Source organism: Mus caroli, chromosome X (assembly GCF_900094665.2).
Source record: "Mus caroli chromosome X, CAROLI_EIJ_v1.1, whole genome shotgun sequence".
Classification (NCBI taxonomy): domain Eukaryota; kingdom Metazoa; phylum Chordata; class Mammalia; order Rodentia; family Muridae; genus Mus; species Mus caroli.
In genome coordinates, this window is record NC_034589.1 from 88312781 (window position 1) to 88328017 (window position 15237).

General features: G+C 40.7%; 1 protein-coding gene across 3 annotated transcripts in view; it reads left to right on the plus strand.

The window, feature by feature from the left end:
* Nucleotides 1-15237, plus strand: part of Pcyt1b (phosphate cytidylyltransferase 1, choline, beta) — a 92016-nt gene that overhangs the window by 11616 nt on the left and 65163 nt on the right. Inside the window, exon 1 of one of the 3 annotated variants that reach the window (XM_021153166.1) lies at nucleotides 10302-10660. The exons of 1 other annotated variant lie outside the window; for it this stretch is intronic. In XM_021153166.1, coding sequence (XP_021008825.1) covers nucleotides 10544-10660 — 117 coding nt within the window. In that variant the 5' untranslated portion in view covers nucleotides 10302-10543. Of the gene's footprint in view, nucleotides 1-10301; nucleotides 10661-15237 lie in introns of those variants that run through there. One more of the 3 variants, XM_029473661.1, reaches the window with a different exon arrangement.

The following is a 15237-nucleotide window of genomic DNA, read 5'->3' on the forward strand; positions in this document are numbered from 1 at the left end:
AAAAAAAAAAAAAAGAAAAAAAATTGTTTATAGTAAGGATGGGCTTCTGCAGAAGACCATTGGCTTGCATAGAGTTACTCTACTCAGGATTAGTAAGTCATTTTACATAGCCTCTCATAAGACTTCAACGGGCTGGGTATTTAAAATAATTGCCTATTGGGAGTTTTTAGATAGCAAGCTTTTGGGAACACATACAATAATAGTTATTTTCTCATGGATTCTTAGGGGGAGAAATATTTAATAGTTGGGTTTAAGGCTCAGAGGATAGGCCAGGCAGTGGTGGCACACGCCTTTAATTCCAGCACTTGGGAGGCAGAGGCAGGCAGATTTCTGAGTTCGAGGCCAGCCTAACCTATAGAGTGAGTTCCAGGATAGCCAGGGCTGCACAGAGAAACCCTGTCTCGAAAAACCAAAAAATAAAAATTAAAATAAATAAATAAATAAATAAATAAATAAGGCTCAGAGGATAAAGGTACTTGCCACTAAGACTGCCAACCTGAGTAAAACCCAAATTCAGTTTTAGGAATCCACCTGGTAGAAGGAGAGAACCAACTCCTACAAGTTGTCACATGTCCATATACATAGTGACACAAGTACATGTGAGTACACACACTTATACACACACTAAATGTAAAAGATTTTTAAATTTAGGCTTGTTTTGTTTTGAAACTCTAATCTCAGGCTGGCCAGGAAATTATAGTGTAGGCCAGGGTACACTCAAACTTGCAGCAACCCTCTTGCCTTGGCTTTACGTATGGAGATTCAAGTTGTGTGTTGCCATGTTGGATCTCCAGACGTTATGTTCCAAGTGTATTAGACCAGAATCTCTAGGGCATAACAATAAAGCCTCAGTGTTATTGAAAACTCAAGTAGTTCTATTTATAATCTAGACTGAAAACTGTTTTAATAAGATTTTTTTAGAGGAATAGATCTTATACAATGAATACATATGAATTTGTGTACACACACACATATATAAGGGGCATTTATTAGAATGGCTTATGAGCAGTGGTCCAGCTAATCCAGCAACAACTATTGTCTAATAATAGGGGGTCTAAGAACCCAGTCGTTTTTCAGTCCATGAGGGTAGATGTCTTAACTGGTCTCCAAAATATGCCTGAATCCAGGAGAAGTAAGCTCTAATGCCAGGGGAGGAATGGACTTGCTGGGGAGATGAGAGCCAGCAGGCAAAGAGAGAAGCAGCTTTCTTCTTCCATGTCCTTTACCTAGGCTGCCAACAGAAGATGATGCCTAGATTAAACATGGATCTTTCCATCTCAAAAGAGCTGCATTAAAGGTGGGTTTCCCCACTTAAAAAAATACAGATTAGTGGTGGGCCGGCCCACTTCAAATGGTTTAATTAAGGAAAATTCCCTCACAGCTGTGCCCAGCCATTTGGGTTTTAGTTGATTCCAGATAGAGTCAAGTTGGCAACCAAGAATAACCATCCAGCTGGGCGTGGTGGCACACGCCTTTAATCCCAGCACTTGGGAGGCAGAGGCAGGCAGATTTCTGAGTTGGAGGCCAGCATGATCTACAGAGGGAGTTCCAGGACAGCCAGGGCTATACAGAGAAACCCTGTCTGGGAGAAAGAAAGAAAGAAAGAAAGAAAGAAAGAAAGAAAGAAAGAAAGAAAGAAAGAAAAGAAAAGAAAAGAAAAGAAAAGAAAAGAAAAGAAAAGAAAAGAAAAGAAAAGAAAAGAAAAAAGAATAACCATCCAAAGGACCTTATGGGGTGAAACCAAGATGATGCAAAGCTTGAGTTTAAGACCCTGAAGGGTAAGGCTCTTTTTATTTAAAAAAAAAGGGGGGGGGCATTTGGTATATTGATGGGGCTTGGAAAAGATAATTTTTTTCCCATATCAGTTGTTATCTTTTGGAGATTTACATGCTACTCACAAAGAAGAGGCCCCAATGAATTCATTTTAGATCACACTGCAGAGCAACTCACGTTGTGATGATGGCAATACAACCAATCTAAAAGATTGGTGGGGGGCTAGCAAGATGGCTCAGCAGGTAAGAGCACTGACTGCTCTTCGGAAAGTGCTGAGTTCAAATCCCAGCAACCACATGGTAGCTCACAACCACCCACAATGAGATCTGACGCCCTCTTCTGGTGCATCTGAAGATAGCTACAGTGTACTTATGTATAATAATAAATAAATATTTGGGCCTAAGGGAGCCCAGTTGACCAAAGGGAGCAGGCTGACTAGAACAAACAGAAGTCGTAAAAATTCAATTCCCAACAACGAAATGAAATGGTTTTTTTAAACCAAATCGTTTTTCAAGACAGGGTATCTCTGTGCAGCCCTGGCTATCCTGGAACTCACTCTGTAGACCAGGCTGACCTCGAACTCAGGTCTGCTTGACTCTGCCTCCCAAGTGCTGGGATTAAAGGCGTGCACCACCACTGCCTGGCCAATAAATAAATCTTTTAAAAAAAATTAAAAAAAAAAGATTGCTGGGAGATGTGAAGGCCATTTTCCTTTTCTGGCTGTGGATAGAGCTCAGAGGCTAGTCCATACTGAGCAAGTGCTGAACCATAGAGACTGCACTGCATCCCCAGCCAGGGTATCCTCTTCAGTGTATGTTTCCTGATGATGCTCAATGCTGACATCTTCTAACTGAATAAAATAGGAGATATATGGGGCTTAATAAAAGCTTTAACTGACTAATTTGTACTATTAAATTCAAATTAAATGAAATGCTCTCAAAGAGAGCTATCCAAGGAGAGTAAACTGATCAGAACATTGCATACGCTGAGATACTGAAGCAGTGTGCAGTGAACCAAGGCTTTGAAGTGCCACAGCCCTGGATTCGAAATCCAGTTTTGCACAAGTTCCGAAATCCTGGGAGAATCATTTAGAGTCTCCAAGGACTGCTTGTTATCAGCCAACTGGGCATCGTGCCTGTTCCTGACAGCAGGGTCTCATAATTACTAAGTATTGAAACTACAAGCAATCTATTCTTCTGAATATCTCAACATGAAATATCAGGTCAGGCTTCTCTTAAGGAATATATGTGGCAGGAAGAATAACAGAACAATAGCCCCCTCCCAAAGATGTCTGTCCTATTCCTCAGAAGCTGGGACTATATTACCCTACATGGCAAAAGGGACCCTACAGATGTGATTTACGATCTTAAGGTGGAAAGAGTGTCTCTGGATTATTCAGATGACGCAGGGACGTCACCAGAGTCTGAGCGAACGAAGGAAGCCAGAGATTTAGAAGAGGAGATTATTTGTTTTTTATTAGATATTTTCTTTATTTACATTTCAAATGTTATCCCCTTTCCTGGTTTCCCCTCCAAAACCCCCTATCATATCTCCCCTCCTCCTGCTCACCAACCCACCCACTCCCCCTTCCCTGTCCTGGCATTCCCTTACACTGGGGCATTGAGCCTTCTCAGGACCAAGGGCAAAGAGGAGATTATTGATGCAGAGGCTTGAGTGATATGATTGCTGCTTCACCCATGGAAGAAAGCAGGCCACAGAAGATGGGCAACATCTAGAAGTCAGAAAGGCAAGGAACCAGATTGTCCCTTTGAGCTTCTAGAAGTACAGTCATGTGGCCATATTGATTTTTATTCAAGGGAGACTCACTTTAGGTTTCTAACTTTGGTCCAGAACTTTAAGATAATAGATTTGTATAGTTGTCAACCCATTAATTTTGTAACAAATTGTTATGGCATTCATAGGAAAATAACAAAAAAATTCAACCAACTCTCTTTGTGGGCATTAAAAGATTTTGAGTGTAGATTTTATGAGAAAGTCACACTGGAAACAAGATCATTTAAAAATCTGTTAGTATAAAATTCAAGGATCATAATAACAATCTACTTGGGAACGAATGCATCTATACTGGCATCTGGTCTTGATTGCTTGATTGCTTGTCCGATTCATCTGTGTCACACTTGGATGGCCCCTGGGAAAACCCTCAGGACCCTGCAGTATATGCTGCAGGATTGGGAAACTACGTCTTGTTGAAACAGCAAAAAGGACCAGAACCATGAGTATGGTGGAGCATGCCTGTAATCCCAAACTTCAGGAAGTAGAGTCATGATATCTGCAGGCTAGTGAGTTCATACCTGGACTACACAGTGAGACCTGTCTGTTTTTATTTTTAAAGAATGAACTAATTATGGCAGATACTAACCAAGGAAAACAGGTGTTTAAGTGGATATAAGAAACTAGATGTAATCAAACATTTTGGAAGATAATTTGGTAATGGTATAAAAATATATATATGTCAAAAGCCTTGAAAAAAGCAAGTACTCCACCTTAACAATTGTACTTAGAAGAAAACTCATTGAGGGCTGGTGAGATGGCTCAGTGGGTAAGAGCACCCGACTGCTCTTCCGAAGGTCTGCAGTTCAAATCCCAGCAACCACATGGTGGCTCACAACCATCCGTAATGAGATCTGACTCCCTCTTCTGGAGTGTCTGAAGACAGCTACAGTGTACTTACATATAATAAATAAATAAAATCTTAAAAAAAAAAAAGAAAACTCATTGAATGGAAAAAAACAGATTACTACGCATATCATATGTGTACTTCAATCCTTTCATGGTTCTGTGATTGCATACAGAATAGCATGTGATGGATACGGACAGGATACAGCAGTATCCCCATTTAAGGTGAAGAATGAAGACGGGCAGGTTTTTGACTTGAACCTAGTTAAATGAATACCTCAAAGATCCTTCCCTTTTGGTACACTTGATTTTTATTAAAATCACTGAAACTGTGACTGTGACTATGACCAGCAGTTGCAATAAGTTGCTGTCTGGCTTTTTATGTTTAGGGAAACTACCATCCGATGTTGTAGGTTAAGCAAACGAAAATTTCATAGACACATGAAATTAAGCTATTAAAGAGTGGAAAACTACCTAGAGGTTTACTTACTGGCTGACATTCACTCAATTCATTTAATATGTAACAGTTTTATTTTTAAAGAGTGTTCAAATTCAAGTGAGGAATTTTTATCCATTTTTGTCTATAGTATTTTGTGTTTCAGTCACATGTTAGACTCAAATCCCATGAGGGAGGGACCAAAATTTACACAGCATCCTGAGTGTGATGTCTGCGGCACTTGGAGTTTTGATTAAACTGCACTACATGTGTGATTATTACTTGTAAACAGATGATTAGATATTAATTAGACAATAAGTGATTGTAAAGCACTTAGAATATAAAAGTGTTTATAAATAACACCAAGTGATAGCAACAATAATTCTTTACTGACTACGCAGCTGCTAATGTCAGTAAGAATGATTTTTTTTTTTACAGCTAATGGCAACTCTAATTTCTGCCCCAAATCCCTGTTATATCTGGTTTATATAGTAAAACAAAATCCATCATATTTCTACTGAGTTTAATCATCAGTATTTAGATATGTCTGTTGTATTTTGAGAAAGAATCTGTTTCTTTTCAAGACTTTCTCAAACACAGGTACAGCCATTAATGCTCTGCTGTCTGTTCCCTTTGCTACTAAGAACTTAGAGTGTCAAATATTTGGGTTTTCTTAGATACATTTTCTAAATTACACTTATTTATGTGGGGTGTGTGTGTGTGTGTGTGTGTGTGTGTGTCTGTCTGTCTGTCTGTCACTGCCTTGCCCATGGCATGAGTGTGGATGTCAAAGGATAACTTGTGAGTTGCTTCTTTCCTTACACCATGTGGAACCCATGGATCAAACTCAGGTTCTTAGGCTCAGCAGTGCCTTTGGCCACTGAGTCTGCTGACCAGCCTGCTTATTTTACATATAAGATACTAGGCCAGAGTTTGTCAGCCACATTTTCAATATACTGTAGGTTTGATGTGTTGGGTTTATGCAGTTGCACTTTAGTGCCACAAAACAGGGCTCAGAATCAATACATTTTGGTCAAACAAATGAGTAAAGGCTAACTCTTGGTTACTACAGAAGATTTTTAAAAAGTAGAAAATACATTTAAGAATGAAACAAACCACTTTAATTCTATCTTCTGGATCTTTTGGTTTTTCTTTTCAAAAATAAGTTTGAGCCGGGCGTGGTGGCGCACGCCTTTAATCCCAGCACTTGGGAGGCAGAGGCAGGCGGATTTCTGAGTTCGAGGCCAGCCTGGTCTACAAAGTGACTTCCAGGACAGCCAAGGCTACACAGAGAAACCCTGTCTCGAAAAAAAAAAAGTTTGAAGCTCTGTTTTGTTTTCCAGTTTTTCCCCCAGATACCTTTATGAATCCTGGCCTTGTATCAACCTCATTCTTAAGCAAAATGTTTGAGTTTTGTGTCAGAAGTAAATGTGAGAACCTGTGATGTCCAGATCCATAGTTATACGGATTTGAAATGAACTGTACAGGTCAAAGAGTGCCTCATGTTTCATGACATCAGTAGAAAAGGAGTAAAGGATACAATGAAGGAAGAGCCTGAACCACCCGATCATTGTTTTGAAACAAAGTAAATCTAGTTATATTGAACAGCAAAGCAGTATAGCTTAGTGGAAAGAAGTGTTCAATTCTGATTTTAAAAAATTGGACTCTTATCATTTACTATGCAACATTGGTTAAGTCACCTAAGCACACGGAAACTGTTTATTCATTTGAAATTTCACAGTATTCGATTTTGTGCTACACTGATACCATCTAATGGGGGAAAGTACTACAAAAAGGGTACCACGCTTCCCATCGGGAATTCTCTTTATTAGCAAGACTTTCCTGAAATAGATGAAAAGGATTTGTGCATGGGTTTCAATGACTTAACATGGCTGCTTCTCTTCAGACTGTCAAGGTTTAGACCTTAACTTTGAGCCACAGAGGGAAAACTGGGGATGTGACTCAGATGAAATTCAACAGGAGAGAAATAGGTTATAATATCTAGATGTGCCTCAGGGGGGGCAGTTTCTGAACAACCACCCCAGTGCATTTCCTCTGCCTGTGATAATTACACATAGCCTTGTTCCTTGCTTCAGCTTTCGGATTTCTTTGCACAGAGCTCCAAATGCCTTTCTAGTTGCACATGTGCTAACTAGCCCGGCCTCACATGCTTTTTGGAAGAAAGTGATGGTTTTTTTCCCCTATAACAAGAGTACCATAGTGGCTCATGGTGGCACACACCTGCCATCTCAGCTGTAGAGAAAAGGGATGGAAAAAGCCAAGACTAGGCTGGAATAGGATTAGTAGCCATGGCCTTGGTTAGCTGACTCTCAGGGCAACTAGAAGCCAAAGTTGGAGAGAACACAGGATGAGTTGTGTTCTCAATGTCTGACATGGGGGACTCAATGAAGATCCACATTTTATGGAGAAGCAGCCTTTGCTTTGCTGGGACAGTGAAGTACAGGGGAGGGAAAGGTATCTGCCCATTTTGAAACAGAAATGCAGAAAGCTGGGGGTGCAAGGCTGTGGTCCAGGCTCTGGGGGGGAGGGGGCTTCAGGAACTCAATTAGCAAGCAAACCTCTTACCTTATGGTGAGCCTCTTATTCCAGAGAGGGAATCAGAGGACCATTTAAGAACCATGCCATCAGCTCACTGACCCAGTATGCCCTGGGAGTTAAGTGCTTTCCAGTGTAAATACGTGACTCTAGCTCATGGTCCACACACAAACTTTATCGCGTGTTACAATACCTACTAAAGCAGGAGTGGCTCTTAAAATCCCTGATTCCTAGGCTCCATTCTCATTCAGTAGGCCAGGGAGGAGTGAGAATGTCTGAAGAGTTGCCAGGATTGTTGGGCTGATCCTTGGGGCACAACTCTCTAAGAACCACTTCCTGGTGGGGGTGTGGAGGTATGGGGTGTGGGGGATGTGGAAGGGGCAGGGGGTGGATCCAGATGAAAAATATCAAGACTGACAACGGCACTCTTACAGTCCAGTGCAGGTGAAAAGGGCCCTTTAAATAACAATGAAAATGTAAAAGCCCAAGTGAAGCTCTAGGACTTCAGGAGGACCATTCTAACCATATAGTAAAAGTTCATTGCCATGTAGATTTGGGACTAACCAACCTTATTTTTTGGAGTGGCTATTTTAATCTAGTTGTATGATGTCTTTATTTGTGTATTCATTACAATAAAGTGATTTAAAAAATGTTTTTTAAATGTAGTGCAGGGCTTGTTTTTTCCATGCTGATCATCTCAGTAGAGCAAAACCTGTGCCCTGAGTGTTTTGTGTTTCTAGAAGGGCAGGCAGAATAGGAAGGAGAGGACTCTTCTCAAGATGACAAGATAGTAGCTGGGAGATTTGCATCACTGGAGTTCTTTTTTATTCAAAGAGATTTTTAATTATGTGTATATTCATGTGTCCGTGGGGGTGGGTGGAGGTATATGTGTGTGATTGTAGATGCTTTTGGAGACCAGAGACATTGGAGCTCCCTGGAGCTGCACTTACAGGTGGTTGTGAGGTATCTAACATGTGTGCTAACAAATAAACTCAGGCAGCGGTGTGTGCTCTTAACCACTGAGCCATTTCTCTAGTCCCTAGAGTTCTCTTAAGCATACGTGTTATAGTGTCAAGTGAGCTACGTCATCCTGACTTAAATTGACAAGTTTGGTGGGGTTTTGTTTGTTTGTTTGTTTTAGTGTTTGTTGTTGTTTGTTTGTTGTTTTTTCAAGACAGGGTTTCTCTGTGTAGCTCTGGCTGTCCTGGAACTTCCTTTGTTGACCAGGTTGGCCTTGAATTCAGAGGCCCTTCTGCCTCTGTCTCTGGAGTGTTTGGACTAAAGGTGTGCACCACCATGCCTGGTTTAAATTAGCAGGTTCTTAATGGTCAACTTAAGTACTATTCTGCTACAGTACCTCTTTTCTTCTTTTAAGGCTAGCCTTTTGTTTATTTGAGAAGTAATAAAAAAAAGTGCCTCTTTATATTAGCAGGCCAGGTTTGAATTTGTGGAGAGTGATAGATAATGCATCCATTTGATCCTCCTCAATTCTATTAAGAAAGACAAGACTGGTATTTTTATTCCATCCTTTGAACCACTGTTTCTCAAGTTATGGTCCCCATACCTGCAGCATTAGAATTACCAAGAAGCTCACTAAAAATGCAAATGCAAGCCCCACCTCAAACCTGCAAAATTTGATTTTTGGATCTGTCATGGGACCAATAGTTTTCACTCCTAAAACATTGCTGGCTGGTGATTCTGTTGGTGTCCACTGCTGGTCTGTGGCCACACTTGCATGGAAACCGTAGTTAGAAACACAAAATGAAAGCTTTGGAAGCATAAGGATTTATTCGGCTTGAATGGATTCTTCCTTAGTTCCTTTTGTGCTACACTTGCTGTATCCCTCCCTGCTCCTCCTCCCTCTTCTTTAAATGCCAGCTCCATTGCTTATGAACTTTGAGACCCTACGCAATTACTCTAAGTTGCAATTTCCTTACTTAGAACGTGGGGATAATAATAGGATCTGCTTTGGGTTCTTATGAAGATTAAGGAAGATCTAAGTAAAGTACTTGGCACTGCACCTGTGCTTAACAAATACTAGTGATTTTATTTCTTACTAATATTAGACATGGCATTTCACTAGAACAAACACTTTGCAAGTTCTTTCCTTGGAATGTGTGTCTTCAGACTCCTCTTACACTGATGTTTTAGGATAATGTAAACACTAAAGGCACATCACTGTGGTTTTTTTTTTTTTTCCTCAGATTTCCATGAGCACTTGGATAGGAGTCTAGGCCCTATACTATAGGATATAGGAATGTTAGATAAGTGTACTGTGGAACAGATGACAGTAAGACTAATGGGGAAAGGCTGGCTGAGGAAGAGAGGGCAGTTAGACCTGGGACGCAGGCTGTCAAAGACAACCTACCTCCTTTAAACTTCCTCCTGGAGCAGCCCCAGGGATAGACAGAGTTACAACAGGCCTTAGGCATCTGTCAGTGTTCCTGTCTTATGCAGTCCAGAAGGTGAACTCTCAGATGCCCACAGTGAGTTGCCGGACAAGCCCTCAGACGCCAGCTGGCAATTGACCTAGTGGTTTGGGGCTTTAAAATGGCTCTGCCTTCAGAATGATTCCTATTTAGCAAATGTTCTGACTACAACTGCATTAAATGCTCATGCCAGGGAATGGTCCTTTATGCTCTTTTGCGACGCGTCTGGGGCACCTCAGGAAACAGCTTTATCTTATCTAAGAAGTGCAGGGAGTCCTTACCAGGCACTGACAGAGACCTTCACAAGTGAATTAAATGCAAAAAACAAAAGCAGCAAGTTCAGGCCTGGTGGGTAAGGCAGGCCAGCCAATGGGCCCCGGCCGCTCCCAGGTGGAGTGGTACTATGATGACAGTAACCAACCAGCGTGCTCCATGCAAATGAGGATACTGTATCCGCACCAGACGCTCCCGTGCTGTCTGGTTGTTATAGTGATAAACTGAGGCCCTGCCTCTGGGCTTCTCCGAGAAAGAAAGGGGTGGTGTGTGCGTTGGGGGTGGGGGGTAACCTCTTTACTTCCCCCCAGGGAAGACAAAAAGAAGGGAAGAAGAAGGGGGATGGGTAGGGAAGAGAAAAATACGTGACAAAGAAAACATTCTTTGCCTGGGAGGAGACTCCCAGAGGGTGTAGAGCTGGAGGGAGCATTCACTGGCCATGCCAGTACTTACCACTGATGCTGAGTCAGAAACAGGTATCCCAAAATCCCTTTCCAATGAGCCTCCCTCAGAAACCATGGAGGAAATAGAGCACACATGCCCACAGCCTCGACTGGTAAGTAAAGACAAAGGATGGAAATGTATGCGTGGCTATGGCACAAAAGAGTTCCTTCTGTGCCCGCAGCCAGCGAGGAAAAAAAAAAAAAAAAAAAAAAAACGATGCTTACAGGATTTTCATGTAAATGAGAATGGAGCTGCAGCCTAATCCTTCTCAGCTGTTTATACTTAGCTCCTATACCGGACACAGTTCTCAGCTTACAAAGCATTATTGTATTGGCTGGGTAGGAAACGGGCTGCTGGGGATATGTTGTGCTTTTTTGTGCTTTGGGAGAAGAAAGAATGACCTTCCCCCCCCCCTCCCTTTTAGGTGCATTGTCACAGTTTTAAAATGGTTTTCTTCTTCACAAACCTTGGACTGCTTCCCCGGTGAAGTTCTCTAAATTCTAGCTCAGGAACGATTTCTTTCTTTCTTCCTCTCTTTCTTTCTTTCCTTCATACCTATTGGCAAACGAAAACTATATGAAAACAAAACACCCTCATTCTTCTGATATATACCTTGAGGATGCATGTAGAAAGAACGTGCGTTGAAAAGGAAGCGTGAACCTTTTTAGGACGATACTGAAGATTTCTAGTCAGGCAATGGCAACCTGGAGATGCTACGTTTATTTAGAATGGGGATGCATGCCTTTAAGAATGAAAGTACAGAAACGGGGCTAGAGCTTTCTTCTCTCTCAGTAACTGTGTCTCTATTGAGCAGCTTCTCTCACACTTGTTCTATCCTTTAGGTAAATGAGGAAGTTTCTTCTCAACCACGTCAGCAACCTGGCCTCAAGGAATTAAAAAAAAAAAAAGTCAAATGGATTGTAGGTTTCTTGAAGCTTGAAATCCTATACAACTTGGGGATACTGCTCTTTGAACCCCCAAATCCAAGACACACACTAGAGTTATCTTTTCTTCAAGGATTTCTTCCAAGTTAAAACGTAAAGTGTTTTGATTGGCTGTGCAGTTTGACAGTAGGGAGACATTTTTTTTTTTAAAGAGGTTTGGTTTTTTTTTTTTTTTTTTGTTTTTTTTTTTTTTTTTTGGTGTAGAATTTTATATGAGCCCCCACATAATCTGGACTTACAGATTTCAATGCTAATCAACTATTGAACTGTTATTTCTTAATAAGGGTTTGAAGGCAGGCTTGGATCAACTTTCTGAAATCAGATAACTAGCGGGGAGTTATATTAGACAAGTTTCTATGTTTTGAGGCATGTTTTTAGGCTATTTCAATATTAACTACTTCTTAGCCCATTAACCAGTGACTGTGTGACATAAGTCATGTGGCCTCTGTGCACTTCTGTCATATAAATTGTTCTGATAAATTGGTTATTTAAAAATTCCTCTGGGCCACTAAACAACTCATGGTTTAACAGTGGAAAAAACTGACCGCTAAAAGTGAATTACAAAATCTCCCAGAATATACATTTTAAATAAGTGCAATATACAAACTTGAAACCATACACCTTTGGATAAAGAGTTTAGGCAGCAGAGAGAAAGGCAGTATCCAGCCCCAGTTTAATATATTTTCTCTCCCTCTCACCTTTTAGCTGTTCCACTCCTTGCCTAGTTGGCCTGAGAGGGACTAAGTTCAGTTTACTCTTTTGCTTTGGCTTTTGACAGCTTCTCTCAGGTAGTAACTGACCAAAGCCAAACCCAGCAGTGCCTTACCGTCTCCTTCTACACATGTGCAGAAATAAGGGATTGACAGAATTCCTTCAGAGAAACTAAGTAACTCCCTAAAGATCCCTTTGAAGGGCCACAGGTAGGCACTAAACCAGAGGGGTATGATCTCGTGCCTGTAGAATTTGTTCTTCAAGTGAGATGCAGTCTCTTCCTATCTTTTTGTGGGGCTGGGGCGACACAAGCACCACAGAGGTAAGAGAGGTGTGTTCCAAAATGGAATTGTTGAAATAATTGCTTTGATCTACTTTGATAAAAGGTTTCTGTGGGCTGCTGAAATTGGCTATTTAAATACCTGCTTAAACTAGATTTTGTGAAGCATCTTTTTTGTTAGGAGCAAACTCTCACTATGGAGTTTGTTATGCCCTACATTTTGATTGATTTCTCGTAGCTAACTGGTCTTTGCCTGGGGTTTTGCTTCAGTAACTAAGGCACATGGTAACTACTTAATGATGGTTTTTGATGAAGAGAGGGAGTGGGACAGGAAAATGGGAAATTACCATTTCCTGTTTGTTTTTGTTTTCTGTTGATCATGAAGCATTCCTAGGAATTCCATTATTCAAATGTTATAAAGTCTGTGTTTCCCTATTCACCCAAGCTAGTCATATGTGGGTCACTCATGTAACAGCCATCCACAGGCAACAGGGTATGAATATTAAGTTGCATAAGTAACTTTGTTTTTTGTTTTGTTTTGTTTTGTTTGTGAAAGATTTGAGAGAAGTAAGTTTCGGAATGAAACTTCAATACAATACTCAGAATCCACCTCTGATGTCAGATCTTTTCTCCCAGTCATTGAAAGGAAGACTGGGATTTCCTGAATAAACAAGGCTTTATAGCAATCTATATTTTAGGTGCAATTTTAGGTGCAAATTGATAATGCTATTGAATTATATTCAATATATACTTCAGGTAAAATTTTTCTAAAGGGAAAACATGTAGTCTTTCCAGCTGCTTTAGTTTACATTGCAGAAAAATACAAAAGGAAAGGACTAAATAGAAAAAATTAGTACTGCTGAAGAAATTATAAAAATAATCATGGAAAATCATTTCACTTTTATGGAAGTCTATGTTTTGGGAGTATAACCTTCTTGCCCATATTACCAAGGTATCCAATTGGATACGTTTCTGAGAACTTTTCATTATTATGATATTTACTCTTGACTGGTTTTCTGTTACTTAATGTCTCCTGCTTAAATATGATACAAGGTGATTCAGAAGCTTAGATTTGAAAAAGAAAAGCTGAGGGGTCTTGGGTGAGATGAAGTAACCACTCTCCTTGGAAACCTACCTCTTGGGGGAGGAACACTTTTTGCAGGCATGGACTGTTCAAAAATTGCCCCAACCCCCTGACTATGCCTAGACTAATCCTCTGGGATCAGTGGGGTCTCTAAAAACCCTTCCTAACAAGGACTAGTTGTTCAAAAAGCTGTCTGCCTGAGTGAGGATTTAGTGAATCACCTTGGTCAAGTTCTTGGGGTACATTCTATTGTCATAAGGAAGCTGTAATTCTAGCCTACAAAAGTCCATGTCCATGAAGATGGATGTGGCATCAGTCAACATAGGAGACCTTGGAAATAAAGAAGGACTGGTTCAATGTGCCACGTTAGCAGGAGTTCATTTGGGGTTTTACTTTAAAGTGGAGCATTGCCAAGAGACTGCTGTCTTGCAGAGAAGGTGCATTATGTCATTTGGTATGTAGATACTCACCCACTGGTACTCAAAAAGACAACTGGGTTTCCAGCTATCGCTGTATTTCCTTTAGTAGTATCACCATCTATTTAGCCACTCAGTAGCATACATTTTAAAAGCAAGATGCTTTTAATGTGCTGTATTGGTACAAATAAGCTTCCTTGGGTATTTTCTATGGCCAACTGGAATTCTGCCCAAGGTTATTGTTAGACATTTTTTATTGGTTCATGTCCAAATGCAATACCCATTTCTTACAGATTGATAATAGGTATATTGCCCATGGAATCAATGAATTTATTTATCTCACTATTCTCCTAAGCACCCATTTGTCTAATGCTAAATTCCTTATGGAAAAAAAGCTTATATCAAATAGAAGGTCAGTACTTTGCTTTGTTTTGGTATTTGGGCATATAGAAACCAAAAAGGTACATAGGTCAGCATTCAGGCAATGCAGAGCATTTAAAGGATCCAATGATATAGGATTTTAGGAAGTAACTAAGAGACAACTCATTCCTTTTCCAAGCAGATTCACAGCCAGCCAAAGGGTGACAACTTCTAAATGCAGCAATATACCAGGTGATGTGGAGAGAAATAAAAGAAGTAACTCCATAGCCCCCACCTTTAAAGGTCGTTTCCACTTAATAGTCTAATGTGTAGATATTTGCCAGGATGCTGAAATCCCTTCAGAGAACTTTCTTGTAACTGTGACCTTAATAATTTGGGCCTTCTTAAAAAGCCATATTTTATCCATTGAGAGGAAGAAGTTCTCAGCAGGGAGGGTTCTATTAACCTTATCCCCAGGTTAAGACAAGTCTCACCATTTGAGGGTAAGATTACATTTTTTAAGCTTTAGCTGTATTTTGGGACAAGAAAAGGATCAGTCTGGAGCTAGGGCAATGACTCGCTTAGTAAAGAGCTTGTCTTGCTAACATGAAGACCTGAGTTTGATTCCTAGCAACTCATGTAAAAGCTGGGCATGGTGCCACACACCTGTAATCTCAATTCCGGGACAATGTCTCGAGACAGGAGGATTTTGCTGGCCAGCCAATTTAGCTGAACTGGTGATTTTCAGGTTCAGTAAGAGACTCTTAGCCGGGCATGGTGGCACATGCCTTTAATCCCAGCACTTGGGAGGCAGAGGCAGGCAGATTTCTGAGTTCGAGGCCAGCCTGGTCTACAAAGTGAGTTTCAGGACAGCCAGGGCTACACAGAGAAACC